The sequence below is a fragment of the Rhinatrema bivittatum genome, chromosome 6 (assembly GCF_901001135.1).
Source record: "Rhinatrema bivittatum chromosome 6, aRhiBiv1.1, whole genome shotgun sequence".
In the NCBI taxonomy this organism is placed as follows: Eukaryota; Metazoa; Chordata; class Amphibia; order Gymnophiona; family Rhinatrematidae; genus Rhinatrema; species Rhinatrema bivittatum.
Genome location: NC_042620.1, coordinates 105,926,001 through 105,951,671, shown reverse-complemented (window position 1 = coordinate 105,951,671; position 25,671 = coordinate 105,926,001). Strand labels below are relative to the sequence as shown.

The window sequence follows — 25,671 nt, the reverse complement described above, 5'->3', positions numbered from 1 at the left end:
ACCTGGAAGTGGCATGAAATGAGTCATCTTAGAGAAACGGTCAACTAAGACCCATATAACTGTATGCCATTTGAGAGGGGGAGATCTACTATGAAATCGGTGGATAAATGGGTTGAAGGTTCACTGGGGGCTGGGAACAACTGTAACAGCCCCCAGGGTTATCCCGCCAATGGTTTCTGCTGCACATAGGTGGAACAAGGCTGACTCCCAGCTCATCCCAGGGCTGCCAGTCAAGGTGGCTCTGACACCCACAAGTATAAAAAAAAGATTTAAGTTTACACACGGTGACAGCCCCCCAACCCTGTCATCAAAAAAGAGTAGCCCACACTCCTCCTTTCCAAACACATCAATAATGTAACAGCCCCTCCACCCCCAACTTCAATAGTATGCCAAAAATGTTAGGGGTATAGTGCTCTCCCATCCCCCAAATGTACTAAAAGAAAATAAATGTTAGGTCAGGGGCAGACACAAAGACCAAATAATGAAAACTAATAGTAATAATTAAAAAACTTATCTGCTTACTTACCTAGGAGCTTTTGATTTCCAGGTGCCCTAAGATTTTCATTAATTAGGAGAAGGAGACAGGAGCGGCTTAAAGCAATCTGCTGCCTGAGGCAAGGGATGAGATGGCACTCTCCCTCCCCCTCCCTCAAGGCATGGTACAGGTCGAATCATCAAGAAGGGCAAGGGTGTGTGTGCTTGGGTGAGAGGCAGCTTGTATGTGTGTGAGTTTGAGAGGCAGTTTGTGTGTATGTGTGTGTGTGTGAGTGGCAGCTTAAGTGTCTGTGTGTGTGTGTGTGTGTGTGAGAGAGATTTCGAGCCTGGTGGGGGGCTGAGAGAGCATGTGTGAGGATGCCTGGAGGGCTGTGAGAGAGATCATGTGTAAGGGGGCTTGGGGGGGAAAGAGCATGTGTGAGGGTGCTTTCAAATGGGTGCCAGAGAGAGGGAGTCTATGGGAGGGTGGGGGGCAGAGGGGGGAGGGGGGAGGGGAGCACCATCTTATCCTTCACCTCAGGCAGCAGATTGCCTTGAGCCACCCCTGCTTGCTGCCTTTAAACATGCTGTGATCACACCACTCCTCAATAGGGTTGTGAATTTGTTTTAAATAAATGAGTAAAACATGATGAATGAGGCCATTTTCAGTTCATTACAAATGTAGCGAACCAAAAATAGAATAGCCTCCAATGTAAATATCCAAATATTTTCAGGTATTTTCATAATTATGTAATTAATGATAATAAAAAAGGCCTCTAGCAGGACCATCATTTGGGTCTCATCACCAAGGCTCAAGCCTAGGACTAAGCTCAATGCGAGAGCTCAGACAAGGCTGGATTCTGTTGCCAAATCTTCGGCCTGATGCCAGGACTCGGCTCAAGGCTGGGTCCTGTCACCAAGTCCCGGGCCCAATACCAGGGTGTTGACTGAGGCTTGGTCCCATTGCCAAGGCCTAGGGCCAGGCCTGATGCCAGAGCATGTTCCAAGGCCAGGTCTTGTTGCATAGGCCCAGGCCTGTTGCTGGTGCCCCTGCTCGAGGTCTGGCCCCTGATGCTGAGACCTGGGCCTGGACTTAGGCATAGACTTGGAGACCCAGGACCAGGCCTTTCACTGTCTTCTTTCTTCTTTTGACTAAAAATGATGCCATCTGCCCAAAGCAGATGGCGCCATTTTGATGTACAGCCGTTTTTGGATCATGGCACTGGCAAGGCTGGAGCAACTGGGGATCGCTCCTCCACTATTTGGATCTGCAGCTTTGCGGTAAGATATAGAGTGGCGGAGAGTTCCATGGTGTGAGTGGCTTTTCTAAAACATTTGTAGTGGATTTAGTCAGTGGGGTAAGGGAGAGGCTACTGTAAATGAAATTAAAAAAAAAAAAACATACAAAATAAGTCCTAACTAAAAATAGAACAACTAAAAAAATGTACAGGAACCAAAAAGAAAGTATAGTGAAAATGGTGAGATGAGGTGGTGTCCCTTTTCTCCCTTTGATGAGGTTGTGTCCCTTTTCTCCCTTTCTTAATCTGCTGGTGGTGCTCCTCTTCCTCCTGGTACTTATGTTACTCATGCAGTTGCAGGATCAGCATACCAGTGCATGGCTGCAAAAAAAGAGGAACAACATAAGAGAGCAAGGATTGCTAAATTTAGCTTTTAGGTAGAAAGCTGAAATTCAGAACCTCCAGGGTAGTAATCTCAGAAATGCTCCCTGTTCTACAGGCAGCACCTCAGAAGGAAGAACTCTAGTGCCTCAATATAAGGATGAGGCAATGGAACAGAGGAAAAAGTTTTAGATTTGTTAGGAAATGGGCAACATTTGGGGGAAGGGGGAGCCTATTCTTAATGGATGGGCTCCACTTTAACCTGAGTGGAATTCAGCAACTGGTGCTAATGTTTAAAAAGGAGATAGCAGCTTTTAAACTAAATCATGGGGGAAAACTGATAGTCACTCAGTAGTGCAAGGTTCAAAAGATACTGGCATAATGGGGACATTAGAATATCCTGATAGGGAGGTTGTGATAGTACAGAAGTAGCTCAGTTGCATTTAAATGAAGAGCAGACAGAGATAAATGATTCCAAACTACCCATTTCAACTGCCAGACAAGTTGTGGATACAATTTTAAAAATATACTTTGAATTGTCTGTATACAGATGCCAGAAGTCTAAAAAATAAAATTGGAGAGTTGGACTGTATGGTGCTGAGGAGAGGAGTGATTACTCTAGATCTAATCCTTACTGGTTTACAAATTAAAAAATAATGCCACAAATAAATTAGTATAACAATAAAAATAATCAAAAGCAATTAACTGTATAATATGCAATAAAATCATAAATACAAATAAAAGAAATGATCAAAGGAAAAAAGGTATCCAATAAATAATAATACAAATGTAAAGAGTAGCTATAAATAATCCTAGTTTCATCCAGGGTTTGTGACAATGAACCACTCTTTGACCATAAAAACTAAAGAGAGTCATAACCTGGAGAAGAGAAGTAGCCTAGTGGTTAGAGCAGTTGGCTGAAAACCTGGTTTCAAATCCTACTGCCAGTCCTCATGACCTTTGGCAAGTTCCTTTATCCTTTGTTGCCTCAATAAATTTATATTGTGCATTCTCTGAGGATAGAGAAATTACCTACAGTACTTGAATATAATCTGCATTGAAGTGCCTGAAAAAGTGGAATATAAATCAAATAAATAAAATCATTTATCAAAACTATGATCAGAAATTGTGCTCTGACTTCTTACTAAATGGAAAGTAATTATCAACAATATGAAATTCCTTTTTGGGCATTCTTTATGAGCTGGTCATGTCCATTTGTGACCTAGCATCAGCAGGGAAAAGGGGTGGCAGGGGCTGTGGGATTAGGACATCATGCACTTTAGTAAAGAATGCCATTGGTATTTGTGTTTGCAACCACTGGGAGTAATCATTGCCTTCTTGTTTATTTTGACAATTACAAGATATTGTTGGGGAAGAAGTTGGCTGAATGCTGAAGGATCTGGACATTTATTCCGAAAAGAATTGTGATAATTCACTATTGAATTTGGCTTTGATGTAAAGCTTTTAATTAATTAATGCATTTAATTTGTTTAACCCAAGTAAAAATTGGAGGACTTAATAGTTTTTAGATGTATTTTAGATATTGCTGTGGTAAATTCTTTAGTTTATTTATAGTATGTGTATATTACTTTCTGGGTCTATATTCCAATTCTTAAAGCGGATCTGTTGGCACTGGATTGGTAATGTGGGTTTTGATTATTGATCTCTCTACATCTATAATTTGGAGATTTTTTTTCGTATTTGTTTTCTTTGTTTTGACAACTTCATTAAAAAGATAGGTTAAAAGGTAATTTTGACACCAGTTTTCCCATTCTTTTCTGTGATGGTTGGGCTTTCATGGTTTGAGATGTATTAAAATGTGGTAGCGCAATTGAAGTGTGTGCAAATGGCTTCCATTCCTTGCTCTTACTGTATAGTGACATCATCGAGGGAACATGCTTTTTATATTTCCTCTGGTCAATTCTAGGTACTGGTTACCTTAGGAAAGTGACTGCATATCTTGAAAAGGATAATGAGGGTCATGCATATTATAAAGCTGCTGCTATTTCCAAGCATGGGGCAGAGAGTGTCAACAGTCTAAAAAGGCTTGTTTACATGACTTTTTTGAGATTCTCAAAGCTTCCAAAAGCCACGTTTGTAGAGCTTTTTCAACATGCAGTTAAAAAGTGTTTGGTCCATGATTCAAACTGTGTAGAGGTATAATAACTGTTCATAAATTGCACATAACCTCACACTTGGGAGTCAGTGTACTAACTTAAAAATGATTTTGCAAGTGGAGCTTCAAATAGAAAAATGTGTAGAAATATCCTGAAACAGACGAAATCCCAAAATTTGGGGGTTTAAATCCCCTTTTGTGAAAAAATGTGCAAGTTTGCCTTCTTGCAGGTAGTAAAATTTCATACATACTCCGCTATGTGTGAAAGTTTATTTAAATTCATAAATAATGAGCTGCAGAAATGCAAAAATAGTGAGCTGCAGAAATGCAAACACATGCAAAGCAGTTCATTATTTATGAATTAGTAGAAAACCAGCACATGAAATGTCCTTGCATGTTGCTTTTTGCAAAAAAAAAGAAAAGAAAGAGAGACAGAGATAGAGAGAGATAGCTACACCTTTATGAGATGCAGTATTGTTTGGGGGGGGGGGGGGGGGGTTGTCCATCCTAGGAGCAAATGTTCATGTGCAAACTTTCACCTGAAGAGACCACTAAACCTCAGGAAATCCAGTGGGCTAGTACATCAGCCCCTTGGGGTGAATGTCATCCACAGTCTGGCAAGTACCCCTATTGAAAATGGCCTTAATCTGATGAGGTTGAGATGTGTTAAAATGGGTCATATTGAAAACTAGCGGTACCCAGCCACGCGTTGCAGTGGCAGAGTCAGGTTCTTTACCCTCCCTCCCCCTTCCCCTTGCTCATTTACCTCAGTCACTCATCCTCTTCCCCCTTGGTCACTCACCCCCCCCCCTTCCCTCCCCTGTCCCCACTCCAACTCTCTCCCCTCACCTCTCCCCTCATTCTCCCTCCCCTGACACTCACCTCCCCCCTCATTCTCCCTCCCCTCACTGTCATCTCCCCCGCCTACTGCCTACCCTTCAGATCAGAAAACCTTTGTCTTTCTATTTCTGTGGGAACCACCCCACCCCCCAAAAAAAACCCCCAATCCCAACCCTTTAAATCAAATAATAACCCCCCACCCTCCTGCCCCCTCCCAAGACCTGGGAAATTAAAATTGTTGGTGCTACATGTGGTCTGTCCCTGGGTATCTGTGCGCGTTATGTAGCCAAATAGGGGAGTGCCTAACCAAATTTGCACTTCAAAATTTGTTTTGTGGTCTAGGGAGGGCTATTTTGGTGCGTTCTGAGATCGTGCATGTATTTGTGTGTGAACCTCCCCCTTCTCCCAAAAAACAACCCTATGAGAAAAGTTCTCTTAAACTAACCACCCCACACTCTCCTGTCCCCCTTCCCCCAGCCCTGCGAAAAACAGTAGCCCACCCCCCTGCCCCCCCCCCCCAGAGTTGCTGAATGAATGAAACCTGCCCACTCTCGTGACCCCTCCCCAAGATGTTTGCAATAAATTCATTACCACCCCCCACCCTCCAGACCCCCTGAGACCTGATAAAAATGTCAGTCGGTGGAGCGGGCGTTCAGGAGCGGTCCGGGAGCAATGTATTGGCGTTGGTGCGTCGGCTGCGAGCACTGAAACGGGTTCCGACGGCCCTTTGCCCTTACTATGTCAGTGGGGTGGAGCAATGGCAGCGGTAGGTCCTCTGACATAGTAAGGGCAAAGGTCCACCGGCTGCCAGTCCTGAAAATGGTGCTGAGGGGCCCTCGCCCTTACTATGTCACATGGGCTACTGCCGCCATTGGTGTCCCCGAGTGGCATAGTAAGGGAAAGGGCCGTCGGCGCCATGTTGAGTGCTGGCAGCCGACGGCCGTAGTGCAGGAGATGTGTCCCGGACCGGTCCTGGCCCCCCGCTGGAGCCTCCCAGACTTCTGTCAGGTTTTGTGTGTGTTGTGAGGGCCTGGGAAGTAAATAAATTTGGCATGTGTGTGGGGGGTGTGAGGAGGGTGGTTTTGTGTGTGTTGGGAGGCTGTGGGAAGTAAATCAATTTGGCATGTGTGTGGGGGGTGTGAGGAGGGTGGTGGGTGTATTTTATCTGTAAAGGAAATAGTTATCTTCCGGCGAAAAAAGTGCGCGATCGTGTTAAAATGGAAGTGAAACGTGGACCTGGACTGGCGAAATGATTAGTGTAGCGTGTGTTAGTGTAAGGTGTAACAGATAGTGCTTACGTCCAGCAGATGTCGCTGTTTTCTCAAAAAATATTGTAAACCTATTTTACCTGTCACAGGTGTGACATATCTGTAATGTAAGTACAGAAGAACCTTCTTGTATGCGAAATGAAGGTTGTGTCCAAATTTGAAAGCAATCGGTTCAGTGGTTTCTGAGATTAGCGATTTTGTCCAAACTATTTAACATTTTTATTTATATAGATTGCGCCAAACCCATGCATATATATGATTTGTTCTCACTTGTTAAACATAGGAGTTGAATATTTTTATTTGTTGAGGTAAACAAATAACATTTTGAGGTGAGCTGAGCCCTAACAAAGTAAATTAATAGAACTATTCAATAGCTGAAGGGCTTTGATTCATTATTCATTTTTTAAAATATAATATTGAGGTTTTTTAATGTAGATCTTGTCAGCACATTGCGAGATCTTTATTTTAGTTTTGTGTTTAGTAACATAGCACCCTCAGACACTGTATCTTCAAATGTAGAAAACTGTAATTGCTGGATGTGTTACTAATCTGCCAGCTACATTTCGAAATAGAACAGAAAAGATGAACTCTTGTGAAAAATTAACCCTTTGTTTTTTTAACTTCATGTACAGAGTCCTCTTAATTTATAAACAATGTGTCTAATTGTTTTCTTGTTTAAAAAAAAAGACTGTAACGATGTGTTCCAGTTTTGTTCCGAGAAAGCATTGCACAATTCGTATTTTAAATTAAAAGTCTGGTGGTCATAGTTAAGTTTGTTGTTCCACTTCACTTACACCATAGGGCCAATAAATTTCCTGTTATCTTTGTACTGAGTATTGTTCAAATGGAAAGACAACACGTTAATCTCGATATTTAAAACTTTACAATAAGTAAGCAAAGAAACCTATTGACTTCCTTTTTTTGGCAACATTTGCAAGAGTATTTAATATAGATAAGGTGTGTTTAACTGGAGAATGGTTTCCAGATAGTAGAAATTACGAAAACAGTGGTCCTATTGTTGCCCTTTACCTAGATTCTTCTCGAGATTAGATATTTTGTTTTAGATATTTATTGTATGCTACTACCAACTAAACAATAGGATTCCAAGACCAGTGGTGCCATTAATTTGTTCCTATTTATCTAATTAAAGGTCAGATGTACTAAGAAATACCCCACCCACAACACACAAAATAAGGAAACATCTGGCCTTAAGTGTACTTAATGCTCTTCTGGGTTTCTGTAACTGAATAACAATGATTTGGAAATCAGATGAAATGGTGTAATGGAATAGTAATAGTAGATGACTTTCCCTCTGATTTACGCTATTCCTTTAGAGCACAAAAATGACCATTTTAAAATCATAAAATGTTCGGACTTAATCAGAAAAATGTGATTTGGGGGGATTGTACCCATCATAAAGAAAAATTAGATATTTTACATATTGATATATTTTATTTATCAGTATAGTATTTATGGTAGTATCTTAAGAAGCTAAGAATAAGTGGACCTTTTTAATGATGTCACTTAACACTAAAAAAGTACTATATTTCTGCGTCGCTTTGTAGGTAGTTTACTTACATTTCTGTGAGTTTTTCTTGAAATACTTTATAAAAGAATGGATTGGCAGTACAAAACTCCAGACTTAAGAGGGACAAGCCATAACTGTGCTATGACTCTAAAAGATGTTTTGGGACTAAGCTACTTCACCAGCGTCGGCCCCACAGAGAAACGCAGCTGGTTAGGCTTGGTCAGTGTGATCTTTGCTGTGAAACTACGACAAGAATTCCAGTAAATTGGCAACTCTAGAGCACAAAGAAAATAACAATAGGGAAAGCCCTTCCCTGCAGAATGGAATTTTTCAAGCACTGTCCTCCTACAGTGACAGGAGTAAGAGAAAGAAAGGAGGGAGAGGGCTTTTTTTTTTTTTTTCCCCTTCACAAGACAGTGTGCTCCCACCCCCGGATCTTGTGATGCAGAGAGCTGATCCCCTTTGTGATGCCGAGGTGCCAGCAAACTCATTGAATATTCCGATCTCCCCCTAGTGTTTCTTGTAGCTTGACCCCGGTGCTGTGTCGTACCACCACACCGAGAAGCCCGGAACATGCATAACTTACAACCTTGCAAAGCCCACTCTGATTTTCGTTCTCCTCTGAGACTGTACGGTGTTGGAGGCTGCTTTCAAGAGACGGCAATTCAAGAAATAACACCCCCCCCCCCCCCCCCCCGCTCCTTACAGACAACAGAATCTCCACGGTGACTCTGGCTAGACCAGCATTGCAGGCTGGCCCATATGTTAATACGGCAATAAACTGCGTAATCAGCCCAGCAACCTAAAATATGCGACTTTCAGACAAAGCTTGTTCTGCGCCCAGTCCTTAAACTACAGGGAGAATAGCGATGAAGGCAAGTGCAACAGCTAAATACTTAACTATTTCAGCGCTTTAGAGCGTCATTACTTAGAGGAGGAAGAGGGGCGGAGAACTACATTAAATAGGCGAAAGATAGATATGAGACATTGGGATCAAAGGGTATATATAATTCGTTTTAAAAAGTGTAATTGCTGAAAATAGCAGATTTTATACTTCTATCAAATGCGTGGAAAAAATTGCATAATATTATATCTCTCTCTTGCTTTTCAACATTAATATTTTGTAATAGCTCAAACAAGCTAACTCATTTAGACATCACACTCGGTTCACCTTTTCCCTCTGAAACTTATTTTTCTTTCTAAACTAAAATAATTTTAAAGCTGTTTTCTATTGGCCTCCTTAATGGCGAAAGGTGTATTGTTTTATTAAATTGCTAAATTATTCACAATTTCGTTACAATGTAGACTTCAAATGATTAGAAAATTGTAATACGCAGATTTTTTACTTCAAGAACTCTCCCCACTCTTCAGAAAAACAAAACAAAAACTCTGAAAAGCTTTACTTGAATGTAGAGTGCGTTCTTATTGCTACATGTAATAATTGTTCTGGGTCATAAATAAGGCGTTTATCAGTTGTGCGTTTAAGGTCACGAGTACAATCTAGGAAGCTGTGCAGTTAGTTTATTTATTTCGTTAGTCTTGGTTTGTAATTTAAAATCACTTTGGAATCGAGCAAAATGCATTGCAAAGGCAGTTTTCCAGTGTAATGTAAGATACGAGGGAAGTGCATTTATCTGCTTGTCTTCCCCCTTCCTTAGGGCACAGAGAGATTGCAGGAGGATCAGCAAAGACTTGAAGGGATTATGACCTAGTGCTGGTTCCGGGGCTGGCTGGTGTAAAGAGCTTTATGCAATGTCCAGAGGGTGGGATTTTATTGAAAACGAGATGTCTCAACAGGAGAACACGCCTTTCTCCTACAACTAGCGGGATAAGAGACGGACCCACACTGAGCTAATTCTGCAGCTGGCCAGGGCACTTCAGTTTTAGGCCACTTCCTGGCTGCAGGCTGGAGCATCCCCTGCGCGGCAGAGATGGGAGCTCAGTACAGGATGAAGCAACAGGCGGCGGCCGCTGCTGCTCTCTCCCTAGGAATCCTCTGCACTTTCTGTGTAGTGCGCATCACTTGCCAGGGTAAGGACACGCTCATCCTGAGCCTGCCTTCTGCCTTTTTCTCAAACTTAAGCGAGCCGCTAGGGGTCATTTTAAATATGAACCAAGTGTTACATTTTTAGTATTTATACCTAACTGTAAAGTGACTTTTTATTTTTCTGTATCTGTTCAACCGATGAAGGGTAATCTAGCAATAAACATCTAAATGTAGACATTTGGAAGATGCCTATGGGATTTAATAACTTCATAATCTAATATTTTCATTTTTGGAAAAATTGTGATTCCATGACGATTATTTACTCTGTAAAACGAGTTTTGTAGGTTAATGTTCTGTGGTGACATGGGCATTATAACATTTGCAAATAAATTTATAAATACAAGTTCTTGTGCTGCAATGCACTTTAATTATGAGGGAAGTTTTCTAATTTTTAAATGCCAGCTAAAATGTGTCTTAAAATATCTACCGAGAACTCTTCAACTAACTCAGTTAAGATCCTCCGTGCTCAGATATTGCTGCTTTGGGTTCATTCCCCTCCCCCAGCCCCCAAAACGTTAAAAAATAATCAGTTCACATTCAAATCCTTGCTTTTTAAAGTCTGGGGTGAATCTTACTTTTAACGAATTAGCATTGTTTGATGTTTTATTTTGTAATTCGCTTAAACTAACAGTGTTACATAGGCGGAATAGAAGAATTATAAACAAATAAAGGATCAATCTTCAGCTCTTATAATCTTTCGCTGTGACTATAAGCGTGACATTTCCTTTCCCGCAAAAAAAAAAAAACAAACATTTTCGGTGTTTGCTGGTACCGCAAAATCTCTGCGAGAGGGGACGCAGATCGAGAACTTGCAAAGAGAACTATTTTCTTTTTCTTTTTTTGCCTGAGCTTTCGCCGTTGCTAGGCGACGCGAGCATGTGACCCCGGAGAAACGGCGTGGCGAGGGCCCGCCCGGCTAATCCGTCGTTGATGGAGTCCTCCGTTTACTGCTCCGCGAGGAGGGGAGCCCTCCTCTGCACTAGGAACAACTTAATTGCCAGACAATAAAAATGAAACCCCTATTGTCGCGGGATTAACTGAAGGTAAAATTGATTTTTTTTTTTGGCGGCTAGCGCTGGCGTTTCCCAGTGCAGCGCGGCGCGTACGTATTCAAATTGTAATCTGCCGTCTTTGGTCAACTCTAAGCTCCTTAGAGGGAATCAAGTGATTGTAGAGCAACTGCTGCTAACCTCACCTGTTTCCAGCTTGGAAAACTGTCTCTGTACAGACAGAGCTGAAGTGCTGTCTAAGTGACTGCCGCTAACCGCATTTCTGATCTGAAAGGAAGTTAGGATACATTTACTTTTAGACATGGGCGCTGTTAGGGATAACTTTATTTATTTAAAACGTGTATTATAGGGTTTTTCCGTGTACTATCACGACGGTTTACAATAAGAGAAATAAAAAAGATGCCATGCAATATAAACAAAAAGAATTGAAAGTATAAATACAGACTAAAATCAGTAAGAGAAGCAAATTAACAAGATAAATAATATCATACAATTAAATTAAAAGAAGAGAAAACAGAATAAAAAGAGAAAATAGTTGGCCTCCTTTGAATAACAGCTCCTCAAAACGTGTCAGCATCGCCATAAAAAAAACTTGCATACTTAGCAACAAATTAGATGGGTAAAAGAATCAATCATATTAACCTCTGCCTACAAAGGCTTTTTTAAAACGCCATGTTTTAAAATGCCATGTTTTAAGATGTTTCTTTAAAGATTTAAAATCAGCTTGTAATCTCAGGTCAGGTGGCAAAGAGTTCCAGACCTTCGGCCCTGCAATTGAAATAGCTGTCTCTTACCTCGCTTACGGCTCGATCCAGTAAGGCTGCGGTAAAAACAGTGAGGTAGTGTCAGGCGCACTCTTCCTCCCCGCACGCACAGTTCTCTTCACTAACTCCCCCATACTCTCCTCTAATCGCATGCAAATGCATGCCGCGGCTGTGAAGCGTTAGGGAAGGGTTATGCCCGCGCAACCCATTTTACTGTATAGGCGCTGTAACAGCGCCTATACAGTAACCTGGGTGCGCTGGTACCTGTCATTTCAAATGACAGGCACCAGGAAGTGTAAAAAAGTTTAAAAAGTGTAAAAAAAACAAAAAACCTGTGTGTTATATAAAAAAATAAAACAATTTTAAATACCTGTCGGAGGGCCGTGGGTCCAGGCGGCCGGTGGGCGGCGGGCAGCCATCAGCGGCATCCGGTAGTCCCTTCTCCCTTCCTCCCTCCCTCCCCTGCCTGGATGAGCGCCAAAATCGCACGGGCGGGTCGGCAGCGGGGGGGCGGCAGCAGGATCCGGGAGCGGCGGGTAGGCAGCAGCGAGGTCCGGGGGGGCAGCGGCAGCAGGATCCAGGGGTGGCAGCAAGATCCGGGGAGCGAGTAGCGGCAGCGTGTTCGATCGAGCAGGCAGGTAGGTGGCAAAGTAAAGATGGCCGCCTGCACGGGAAAATCGTGCAATTGGCCGCTGAAGACGTGACGTCACACCCCGTGACGCCAAACGTCGTGACGTCACGTCTTCAGCGGCCAATTGCACGATTTTCCCGTGCAGGCGGCCATCTTTACTTTGCCACCTACCTGCCTGCTCGATCGAACATGCTGCCGCTGCTGGCTCCCCGGATCTCGCTGCCACCCCCCCGGACCCCGCTGCCGCTGCCCGGACCCCGCTGCTGCTGCTTTATCAAGAAACCAGTATGCAGAGTTACATAACATGTTTCAATTCACTGTCCATCTGACCTTGATCCTAACATACCGGTAAATGGGTGAAAATATACAAACAAAATTACAAATTGAGATATAATGTCTGAGGGTTTTTTTTCAAGACTTCCCATATATATATTTATTTATTTAACAGCTTTTCTATACCGATATTCGTGGGTACATCATATCGGTTTACATATAACTGAATGGAAAATACAAAAAACGGGGAGGGGGGAGCAGAAGGGTGAAAACAACGAGGATATACTTAGAACCGGTGGAAATACTGAAAAAGGACAGAAGATAAACTAATATAGGAACAGTACCTTGCAGAAAAACAATGTAACAAGGTACAGGAACTTGCAAATAAACACTATACAATCTTGCAAAAATACAATATAACATGGCGAGTAGTCTTGTTAAAAGTACAAGGGAAAGTATAGAAGTGGGGAGGGCAAAAGTTACAGGGGAACAACAGATTAAGGATAATTATTCAACTGCATTTAATGTACTGTATTATGCAGGGATATATATTTATATATTTGCTTTTTAAAATTAACTATATTTTGTTTAACAATTTGTATCACATTTTTTCAGTAAACTGCCCAAAGTGGGTTACATAAAATATGTATGCATAACATTACAATTTCAAAATGCACTAAATCAGATATAAAAATAAAATATATAAACTACATATATATTAATGAATATATATATATGTACATACAAATATATAACTTGTCTATTTATATAAATCCTGTCTTTCTACAGGTCTGCATATAGTGTATAGTCAGATCATGCTATTTGAATGCATAATTCATACAGCTAATTTACTGTAAAACTTTGAAAAACTGTAAAGCAAATGAGATGTTCAGATATTGTACATCGTCAAAACGTTACAGAGCAATAATTCCTTGGTACCTTAGATGATGTTAGAGTTTAGTTTATCCTTCCATCATATATTTATTTACTGTGTAAGTACAGACTATAGTTTGGAAAATAGGAAGTAACAAGACTGGCCCTGTAAAACAGCACAATGTAAGAAGGAGCGGGGCAAAATTATGTGCTGGAATTTCAGTGCAAAATTTTTTAACTTGTGTGGAAAAATGTTATATTCCTTTTGCAGTAAGCTAATTATACACTAATGAATTGGGAACATGCAAACTTGAGTTAAAATGTGCATTCACTGTTTTGAATAGGTTGAGCACACATTTTAACCCTGGTGGGAAAAAGAATCTCTCGGACTCATGATTTATGCGCACAAAAAACAAACACTTTTGTGCAAATAAGTCTTTTTATGTGCAGAAAACATGCTTTTGCACAGAAAATATGATTTATACACACCAACATGCTTGCAGCATATGTGCATAAAATCCCAGCTACAGATCCTGGTACCAGAACTCCCAATTTTGCTCATAGACTAATATCAGCCCTCGAAACTTTACTTCATCTCTGACTAGGAATTAAAGTTTCCAGCACTAAGAAAACACTTGTTAAACCAGTACCCTGCTCTGCATTGGTGGTGGGGAGAAGAGGGGGAGGGTAATAGCTAATGCTGCCATTTTAACGGGATTTACATGAGAGGGCACTTACCTGTAAGCAAATATTTGTGCATGTAACTTGCTGCATTGCACACCTCATTTACACTGAATCCAGATTCAGTAGTTTAAAGTTAGTTTGCAAGGAAGAGTTCCTTATTATATTAGCTATGTAATCAAAGTAGAATGAATGATGTTTTGTTTTTCAAATGATAGCATTCAAAGATCAAAATAAACAAAGTTTGACATTATGGTGGGATTAATACCAATAATGATTTAGATTCCATTGTTGCAGGACAGGTTGGTAAGTGGTAAAGGGAAATGAGATTTTGAAGCCTGGCTGTTCTGCTTCCTGGCCATTATGCTTAATCATCAAGCCATCTCCCTTCCTTCTAATGCTGTGCATGTTGTTTTTTATGGCACCTGTATGGAGAATGATTTTCTGTTCTTTTTAGAAAAACTTTCAGGTAGTAGTATAAAGTCCATGGTGCTAAGATTTAATGAGACTGAGGGTGAGACTTGCTCCTAATATATGTGACCTCACATATTGGAGAGAGCAAATCAAATAGAGCTGTTTTTAAGTATTTTGATTATTATTTCTATTGCTTCTGCCTTAGGTGTATGTATTTATGGTGCTTATATGTAGCACACATGCAGCACATTGTTAAAGTATGTGACATAGGAGTTTCACACATATATTTGACATATTTTTGTAGACATTGTGTGTAATTTGGACACTGGGAGGCAGATTTATTAAAGGTTTGTGCAAATTTTACTCAGTTGCAGAAAATTGCATCTGTTTTGCAATTTTCCCTTGTTGACAGAGCTGGAAAAATCCCAAAAGCCAGGTCACTCGGGTGCCTAAAATTTGGCCCCTAAAATTTTGAAAAATAATAAAGGAAAAGAAGCAAAACATTTTAAAAAAACTAAACAAAAAAAAACCCCAAAAACAAAATAAGAAATAAAATCAAACATAAAATAGCCAACAATCTAGCAAGAACAAAAAGAGAGAAAAAGGAAAATATTTTCCTTGACTCCTGAAAATTTTCCACAATGTCTAATATTGCTATATCACTATAAGGCCAGATATTGTTTAATTTGGCCAATCTAATCCCCCACTTTGTTAGTGTAAATGTAATAGGTTAATTGTTAGTATGGTGGAGAACCTGCATGACTATATTGTGTACACCTCAACTCTGCTAATAACTAGTAACCTCTGTTATTTTTGAATAGTGTATTGACTACCATGAAATGAAAGAATGGTGATACTGTAATAGCTATTTGAATATTTAACTTTTCTGTAAGATTGAAAGATAAACTGATGTCCTGTCTGGACTTGGGGGACTACCATTTCATGACAATTTTAGTAAAAGCAGAAACCTTTTTTGGCACAGAGGTTTTTTCAGTTCCATTGTAACCTAGATTCATCAGTTTGCTATAAATTTCACATGAAATTTTTGAGATACTGCAATGTGTGCTATTTTACCACAATGCATGTTAAATTTATCACACCTGTGATATTTTCACTTTGCAAGCTGAGAAGAGGGAGAGAGAGAGAGAGCACAGTTCTCCCTCCTACTGGCAGTAACTACTCTGGCACAGAACTTTGCTGTGCTTTGTGCTGGCAGGATTTTGCTGCTCCCAAAATTATGGCACTCTAGGTGGCTGCCTAGTTTTTCTAATGGAGGCACCGGCCCTTCTTGGCTTTACCTGTACTTTTCTTTCTTTACCTTCCTTAATCAATAATCCATTCATTGCATTGACAGTCTTTGATAGTGGACCACAGACCGTAGCTGACTTTGAAACCGGGTATGCATGCATCCTGAATTCAATGTCACTATGAGGCAATGTCAGAAATTTCCTTCCGCCAAGAGAAGTGAATGTAGCCTTAAGGGCAGACTTCCTAATAGGTAAAACTGCCTAGGAGCAGGCCTGAATTTCCCAGTAGACACACTGGGCCTGTGCCTAGGGCAGCAAATTCTTGCCTCCTTCCTCCCTTATAAACCTCTAATCTCACCGCGTCCCTCCCTAATTGATTCGCTTCTGCCACCCTTCCATAGAGCTCAGGGCTCCCACTTTACCTTTGCAGTTATTAGAAATCAGTGAGCTTCTGTACAAGGTGGGGGAGTCCTGTGAGCACATGACTAGCCTGATTCTGTCCCCACACTTACTGATTTCTGATAATAGCAGAAGTAAATTGGGAACCCTGAACTCTGTGGCGGGTCAGTGGGAGGTGAAGAATCACAGGTCCAGGCTATGGTGGGATTTTAATTGGAGTTAGTTTATTATGTTTGGTGGATTGCATTTCTTACCAAAATCAAAGCGATTTATAATAGAAATAAAAATATTAAAACAAGTAATTCACAGTAAAAGTAAAGTAACATAATTAAGATAAATAACTACTAAACAAAATTAAAGCATTAAATCACTAACCTTAACCTCTACCTCAATGCCACCAAAACTGAACTCCTCTTAATATCATGCCATCCCAACTCCCTGACCTCCACTGACACCCAGTCCCCGACCCCCCCCCCCCTCAATTCCCATCTCCCAACATGTACGAGACCTTGGCGTTATACTAGACACCCACCTTAACCTCAAAAAGTTTATAAAACTCAAACCTCTCCTTCACTTTAATGACTTCCGCACAGTCCTCCAGTCCTTAATATTCTCCAAATTAGATTACTGCAACTCCCTCCTGCAGAGTCTCCCCTCTTCCACCATCAAACCACTCCAAATGCTTCAAAACACCACTGCTAGAGTACTCACCAACACCCGCAGAAAAGATCACATCTCCTCCAGAATCCGTTACAAGAACCTCACGATCATACACAAGACACTACATAACCAAGACGTTCACTGGCTCAACGACTCCCTTCACTTCCACACTGCCATTAGACCCACCAGATCCACATATAACGGCTCAATACACACACCCCTCACTAAATCCCCTGGCCTTACTACCACAAAAGAAAGAGCACTATCCATAGTAGGACCCTCAAACTGGAATGACATGCCACCAGACCTCTGGCTTGAATCCTGTCCCCTCAAATTAAAAAAAAAAACCTAAAAACAAGGCTCTTCAAACAAGCCTACACATAATCCATCCCCCCCCTCTCCTTGCCTTCACCAACCATTAAGCCATATATATTGACACTGTAAATGCCATGTTTATAACTTGAATTTGTTTTTATGCTACTTCTATTATGCCATATTGTCCCACATCTAATCTTTCCCTCCCCAGTTCCACCTATTAGTTTGCCTTAAGTTCAGTTCTATGTACTGCACTGTTTTCATATTATGTTTTTGCATTTGCACCTGTTTCCATGTAAACCGATGTGATGTCCTTCGAACATTGGTATATAAAAGCCATAAATAAAAACACAAGATAATAAAACATATAGTAAGAGAATCATAATCGGGCAATAATCTGTGAAATAACTTTATAAAAGTAATGAAACTAATATAAGCACATCAGTCTGGAAAAGCCTTGCAGAACAGTAGGGTCTTCAATCATTTTCTAAATTTAAAAAATTATTTTTCAAGCAAAGTGTAAGAGGGAGAGAATTCCACAATGAGGGGGCCAAAAAAGCAAAAGACATTTCTTGAGTGTCCTCATCGACAGTCTCTTTAAAAGAGGGTACTCAAATCAGATTGAACTGAGTACTATAGAGAGGCACAGCAGGGGAGTCAGGGATTCACAGGCTGGGAAACTGAAGATCCATGGGTGGGAGGGGGGGGCGAGTTTGAAGTTGGTGGTAGAAGCAGACAACATGCAAAACTCTGTCTCTGCCTGGGGGTGGTCACCCCTGCCCCTGTTACCGCAAAGAATACTCTTGCATAGCCCCATTTGTATTTTAGGCTGGCTAGCCAATTGGATATCAAAGTGGAGGGGGGCACTTTGTGGCCAGCTGCAACTCATGACCACAGGAGGGAACCCCACCCCTAGCCCGGCTGGCTCTCCCAATGGCTAGGGCTCGGGCAGCCAGAGGGTTAAATCCACTGCTGTGCAGCCTTCGCATCATGTCAGGACCCTGCTGACCCATTGAGAAGAAATCTACAGTGGTGTACAAGAATTACCACTAGGCCAACCAAAAAGCAGGAACTGTAATTTTAACATTGCAGTTAAACTCTCTAATATTAGCCATCATTCAGACCTGGTTGAATTGCTTTTGGAAAGCCAATATGATGTAAATATTTTTACTTTCTTACCCAGCACCTAAATTATATATAGGTATTTGAGCAATTTATTATTTGAGTTATAGGAGGGAGAGGATTGCTTTCTAAAATCCATATTGAATTCATAGCAATTTATTCTCCCACACGCTATAAGATAATATTGGCTTGCGACATTTCCAGACATAAAGTATGGAAAATGTATTAATTTTGCTTTTATCTTGGGATAAAAATGATTGAGTCTATATACACTATAGGGTTTTTCCATTTTACCTATTTTGTATGTATGGGGAAAAATTTAGCTCATAGGACCCTAAATGTTAGTTGATACAGTAGTTTTCATAACAGACAAGCAGAGTCATTTGATAAGAGTAATATCTATAAACTGACAGCAAAATATTCCATATCTTTAGGAAACATAATTCTTGTCCCTATTTTAATTAACAATAAATTGAGGGGTGAATTTCCAAAATGTTTCGCACATAAAAATTAGCATATAACGCATCAGTATCCTCTACTTTTCTATTCTGTATTTTATAAAAGTGAAAAATACATGCGTATTTTCACTTTCACATCCTTATATACACGTGTAAAAAAAAAAAAAAAAAAAAAAAGGCAGTCTAGGGGTGTGACAGGGAGAGGCCAGCATTTACGTGTGTACATTTTTAAAATAGGAAAAGTATGCACATTCATTGTTTCAATGCACTGCATGTATTAGCATGTAAGCCTACACATGTGCGCATACTGCAGGGTAGAAATATGCATATTTCGTAAAGTGCGCATATATCATGGGCAAGTTATAAAATGCTAGGGTAAATCTGCATGCAGGCATATATGCACGAATATGCTGCAGCACACAATTGTTTCAAAGTTATCTTCTCTGTAAATTGCATTAAAGTGTAATTTCTTATCTTTCTGTGGGGCCTATTTACTAATGTTTTTCTCCCATTCTGTGTCTATGGGAAAAATGCTTTGTAAATGACCCCTATGGTTGAATGGATGAAGAGAGCCAAATTTTTGTTAACTAAAATATATATATATATATATATATTTATATGGGCAATGTCCTTTTTTCTTGCTTACTCCTCTTGTAATAATTTACCTTTTTGCTAGAGCCAGGGTAGTGGACCATAGCAGGAATTTGCTTGTTAATCACCTGTGGTTAGAAATAGAGCAAACTCCCAAATATCAGTTAAAAATTAAAAACAGTAACTAATTATACCTTAGACTTAAATTCTCACTGACAGCTAATGTTATTGTAAAATTATTAAAATTCAAAGTTCAAACAAGAAGAATGAGTATCAGTAGAGATCTCAAGTAAGATGTGGAAGATTTGCAATGCATGCAAAACCTTGAGTTCCATGTAAGGCAAACCCAATTGTTCTTTCACATGCTTAGGTGAGGGGAAATTTGAGCAATTAAATCCCACTTTAATCCAGATTTATTTTTCATGTGTTTTGCAGGAGGTGAACAAAAGAGTCATTTGCAGGGAGGTAGACTGCAGAAAGATAATTCTTTTCCTATGGGCCTTCTTAGATAGTCGTGAAATCAAAGGCTGTCGCTGGCACATGCCATGCATGCCTCTTTGAAGTATTAGTTGAATAACAGATGCAAAAATATTAGTGTTAAATTTTTTGTTTTCAAATATTATATTAAAGATCATATTTTCCAAGTAGGGATGTCTTCCATTCTGTTCCAGTGGAAGAAATTATTGGAAACTGGGCCCTTTGTCTTCATTTTTGTTTATCAATCATATTGTTGCATTTTTTAACAGGATTATTCATGTTGTATTATATACAGAGTATATATTGAGCAAGAAACTTTATTGCAAAGAAAACAGTGACTAAATTATTTTATCTACAAAGAAAATATATCTATGTGAATAGGACATTACTTTTCAGCACATGGGCCAAGGTGGTCCACTATCCAGCAGTAAATATCATGAGGTCAATATTCAAAAGCCATTTAGAAAGATAACTCACAAATTATCTGTATAAAGGAAGATCACAACACTCCCGGTATCAGGGATAGGGCACTGCGTGCAGGAAGATCACAACACTCCCGGTATCAGGGATAGGGCACTGCGTGCAGGAAGATCACAACACCCCCGGTATCAGGGATAGGGCACTGCGTGCAGGAAGATCACAACACTCCCGGTATCAGGGATAGGGCACTGCGTGCAGGAAGATCACAACACTCCCGGTATCAGGGATAGGGCACTGCGTGCAGGAAGATCACAACACTCCCGGTATCAGGGATAGGGCACTGCGTGCAGGAAGATCACAACACCCCCGGTAACTGGGAAAGGGCACTGCGTGCAGGAAGATCACAGCACTCCCGGTATCAGGGATAGGGCACAAGTTCTAGTCACATTGACTGATCAGTGATCACATTACTTTTTTTGTCAAGCTACCAACCGTTTCCACCCATCCCCCATATATTAAACCATCACCTCAGTGGGAACCTTGGTAACATCAATAAATAAGAGGGCAGCCAGCCAATAGGAATACATATTCATTCCTAACTGACTTAACTGACCTTAACTTGACCTGAAAAGTGTCAAATTGTATCATTTTCTGTTAGTGCGCACTAACTCCCATTAGTGCGCACTAACCAAAAAACCTGATTTTTCACGATAAATCAGTGGAATTCCTATTGTATCGAGTCCCTTACAGATTTAATGACGATTTAAAAATTATCGGACGATTATTTAAATCGTTAAAAAACGATTCACATCCCTATTGGCCTCCATACAATTAAATCATTCTATCTTTCTTTCTGCCTTGCCAGTGAACGCCTACTTTTTATGTAGGATTTCAGAGAGTTCTAGCTCATTGGAAAGCTCTAGAGTTGTAGTCATGCAATTTGGACAAGTTTTAAAAAGAAATTCAATTTTTTATGAGATTTGAGATCAATATTTGACATGAGACAGACAAATTTATCTATTTCCTATGTTGCATTGCATATAAAATATGTTGGCAGAGGAAAGGCATGGGATTGGTGTGGGCTGCAAGCATGAAGGATTGAATCATAGATTTGCACATGCAGGTACAGATCTTGAACTGTCATAAGTTAGCTTGTTACAGCGGTTACTACCCCAAACCAAATAAGCCTGATACTTCACTTTCAGTGCATATCCAGCATAGCTCTCTGCTTCAACGGCAGGGGAGAAGAAAAACTGATACTTCACGCATATCCAGCATAGCTCTCTGCTTCAACGGCAGGAGAGAAGAAAAACTGATACTTCACGCATATCAAGCATAGCTCCCTGCTTCAACGCAGGGGAGAAGAAAAACTGATACTTCACGCATATCCAGCATAGCTCTCTGCTTCAACAGCAGGGGAGAAGAAAAAAGGATTCACACTCACAAAGCGGGGAGTAGCTGGCTTGTTACGGCAGTTACTACCCCAAAACAAATAAGCCTGATACTTCACTTTCAATGCATATCCAGCATAGCTCTCTGCTTCAACGGCAGGGGAGAAGAAAAACTGATACTTCACGCATATCCAGCATAGCTCTCTGCTACAATGGCAAGGGAGAAGAAAAACTGATACTTCACGCATATCCAGCATAGCTCTCTGCTTCAACGGCAGGGGAGAAGAAAAACTGATACTTCACGCATATCCAGCATAGCTCTCTGCTTCAACGGTAGGGGAGAAGAAAAACCAATAAGGGCTGAATAACATAGTCTGGGTAAAACAAATAAGCATGGGTGTAGCTTGCTTATTGCGGCGGTTACTACCCCTACTACCCCTAACTAATCAAGCTTGATATTTCACGTGGATGCAGCTCCATCACTGCTCTCTACATTAATGGTGGGGGTGGAAGGAAAATAGAACCAAAGAACTAAGAGAAACAGATAAGTATGAGAAAAAAATGTGTGAAGCTTGCTGGGCAGACTGGATGGGCCGTTTGGTCTTCTTCTGCCGTCCTTTCTATGTTTCTATGTTTCTATGATAGGAGCTGCAGCGTCAGCTCTAGCATAAGCACCAACATCAATACCTGCAGTTGGTGGTTGTGCCATTGCTCTACATCTTAAATAGTTATACCAGCAATGACACAAGTTAATGTTCTAAAAAAACCTCAACCTAAGCAGTAGTAAATGACCCATGGTAGGATGACCTTCTGGAAATTTTTTCTAACAACTTGGGCACCAGCTAAAATCTTTTAGGTGTCAAGGTAAAATGTTTTTTCCCAAATAACTTTTTTTGCTTTAACTATTTTGTCCAAATTTGCTTATTTTGCTCATTTTAATTTTGTATATATTTTTTCTTATTTTGATCAGTTTTTGTTGTATTTTATGACTTCCTGCTCTATCCGCCCCCACCACTCCTCAGCGTCTTCCCATTCCAGAGCTTCCAGCTTCCCTTTCTCTTCCATTTCTTCATCCCTCCTCAGCTTCTTTCTCTAGCCTTCCCCAGCTCCTCTCACTCCTCCCATCCCTTTCTCTGTATATCCCTCTCCAACTTCTCCTCACCCTTTTGCCTCCCTTGCTCCTCTCTCCGTCTTCCCCTTCCCTTTGTTAAGCCCTCCTCAGATCTTTATCTGGCTTGGCCCTACTGCTGACTGGAGCAGTGATTTGATTTCCTTCAGAGTGTTAGGCTGAGACAAGACCCTGGTGTTCCTATTTTGGCCTTTCTGGCCCCAAAGCAGCAGCTAATATCAATCTTGAGATGGCATCAGATGCCAGGCCCCAAATTGTGGATGCTAATCCTGTAAAAAAATATTTATAGAGCTAGTCCAATGGCTCCCTGGCAGAAGACCTGGGTTGGATTCCTGGGACAGGACTGGTCCCCAGTGTGGCTGGGACTTCAGATGCTGTGGAGGAATTCATATCCTCCAAGTGGAAGAAAGTCTCAGCCATTGTTTTTTGGTGACACTTATGGGTTGGATTCAGGGCTCACATATAATTATGTGCTCTGGAGAGAGCCATGGTACATGGTCCCCAGCCAAGCACCATCGCTGCAATGATTGAGCTACTGAAACTTTGGAAAGTTGAACATCCAGGCTTATGGTACCATAACCCAACATAGAGACCATTTCCAGTTCAGCTGAAAGTCCAGTGGAGCAAGAGGAAATGCCAAGTCAAAAAGTAGATTAAATACATGTGTGTGTGTGTGTGTGTGTGTCTCTCTCTCTCTCTCGATATATATATATATATATATATATATATATATATTTTCTTTTTATTTGAAAGAAATAGTGCCAAGTATAAGTTTATACTATGTATATATACTCTTCCAGCGAGCCAGGGTCTTCGGATCAGGGAAGTAACCCTTTTGTTATTTTTCAATTAAGTTAATACTATATATATATATATATATAGTATAAACTTATACTTGGGACAATTTCTTTCAAATAAAAAGAAAAGTCTAATGCATAAATATCAATATCAAACCAAAATAGGACCTACCCCCTATGTTAAAAATAGCTATCAATCAACTCTAGTAGAAAAATTATTGACGAGCTCTAGATACCTCAAAGTTACAAAGGTTTTATTTTAAGTATGAAAACTTTTTTTATATAAATTCACCTAGTTTACCTAAACTCAATACATATCCCAAAAGCCTAAAATACTATTCTATTAACTCCACCAATCCTACTAAAAAATGTTAATAGATAATCCTTATTTAAATCCAATACAATTTCTAAAGGGATAGAAAACAGTTACAATCCTCCTGTTTCCACTGCCTTAGAGATGCTGCAACCAGTTGTGGCAAGGAACAATTCAGTACTTGTATGCAATTGTTCATATGGCAACGATGTGATGTTTCGACTAACGTTGGTATAGAAGACTCTTTAAATAAATAAATAAAATATATACAACTGTTTATATAATATTATATCATCTGATTTGCCACAAGTGGTCATGATGTCATCATGGTTAAAAGAGGCTTTGCAATGACTGCACGAAGAAGTTACAAATAAAGCCTTGAAACAGTACTTCACTGGCTGTCTCTCAACGGCTGTTGGTTAAAATTTGTAACCTATCATTAAAATCATCCATTGTACCTGAAGACTGGAGGGAGGCCAATGTAAACTCAATATTTAAAAAGGGCTTGAGGAGTGATCCGGGAAACTATAGACCAGTAAGCCTGACTTCAGTACCAGGAAAAATAGTGGAACTATTCTAAAGATCAAAATCACAGAGTATAGAGAAATACATGGTTTAATGGAACCCTGTCAGCATGGATTTACCCAAGGGAAGTCTTGCCTAACAAATCTGCTTCATTTTTTTGAAGGGGTTAATAAACATGTGGATAAAGGTGAACCGGTAGATATAGTATATTTGGATTTTCAGAAGGCGTTTGACAAAGTCCCTCATGAGAGGCTTCTAAGAAAACTAAAAAGTCATGGGATAGGAGGCGATGTCCTTTTGTGGATTACAAACTGGTTAAAAGACAGGAAACAGAGAGTAAGATTAAATGGTCAATTTTCTCAGTGGAAAAGGATAAACAGTGGAGTGCCACAGGGATCTGTACTTGGACTGGTGCTTTGCACTATATTTATAATTGATCTGGAAAGGAATACGACGAGTGAGGTAATCAAATTTGCAGATGATACAAAATTATTCAGAGTAGTTAAATCACAAGAGGATTGTGATAAATTACAGGAAGACCTTGCGAGACTGGAAGATTGGGCATCCAAATGCAGATGAAATTTAATGAGGACAAGTGCAAGGTGTTGCATATAGGGGAAAAAACCCCATGCTGTAGTTACACAATGTTAGGTTCCATATTAGGAGTTATCACCCAGGAAAAATATCTAGGCATCATAGTGGATAGTACATTGATGGGTCAGTGTGCTGTGGCAGTCAAAAAAGCAAACAGAATATTAGGAATTATTAAGAAGTGAATGGAAAATAAAACAGAGGATGTCATAAATCCTCTGTATCGCTCCATGGTGAGACCGAACCTTGAGTACTGTGAACAATTTTGGTCGCCGCATCTCAAAGAAGATATAGCTGCACTGAAGAAGGTACAGAGAAGGGCAACCAAAAAGATAAAGGGAATGGAACAACTTCCCTATGAGGAAAGGCTAAGGAGGTTAGGGCTTTATAGCTTGCAGAAGAGACAGTTGAGGGGGGATATGATAGAGGTCTTTAAAATCATGAGAGGTCTAGAATGGGTAGATGTGAATTGGTTATTTACTCTTTTGGATAATAGAAGGACTAGGGGGCATCCATGAAGTTAGCAAGTACATATTTAAAACTAATTGGGGTAGATTTTAAAAGCTTGCGCGCGTGTTATAAAATCAGAGGTCTGCACACGCAAGGGGGTGCATATTTGTGCAACCTGCGCGCGACGACACCCGTGGCCTTCCGCAGTTCCTTCCCAGTCCACTTCAATTTAGGAGCGGCCTGGGAGA

General features: G+C 40.4%; 1 protein-coding gene across 3 annotated transcripts in view; it reads left to right on the top strand.

Moving 5' to 3' along the window:
- The first annotated feature begins 9,637 nt into the window (after positions 1 to 9,637).
- The window catches only part of LRP2 (LDL receptor related protein 2), a 769,913-nt gene continuing 753,879 nt past the window's right edge, over positions 9,638 to 25,671 (top strand). For 2 of the 3 annotated variants that reach the window (XM_029605680.1, XM_029605679.1), the window contains exon 1: positions 9,653 to 9,876. In XM_029605680.1, coding sequence (XP_029461540.1) covers positions 9,777 to 9,876 — 100 coding nt within the window. In that variant the 5' untranslated portion in view covers positions 9,653 to 9,776. Of the gene's footprint in view, positions 9,877 to 25,671 lie in introns of all 3 variants that reach the window. The other variant, XR_003857363.1, reaches the window with a different exon arrangement.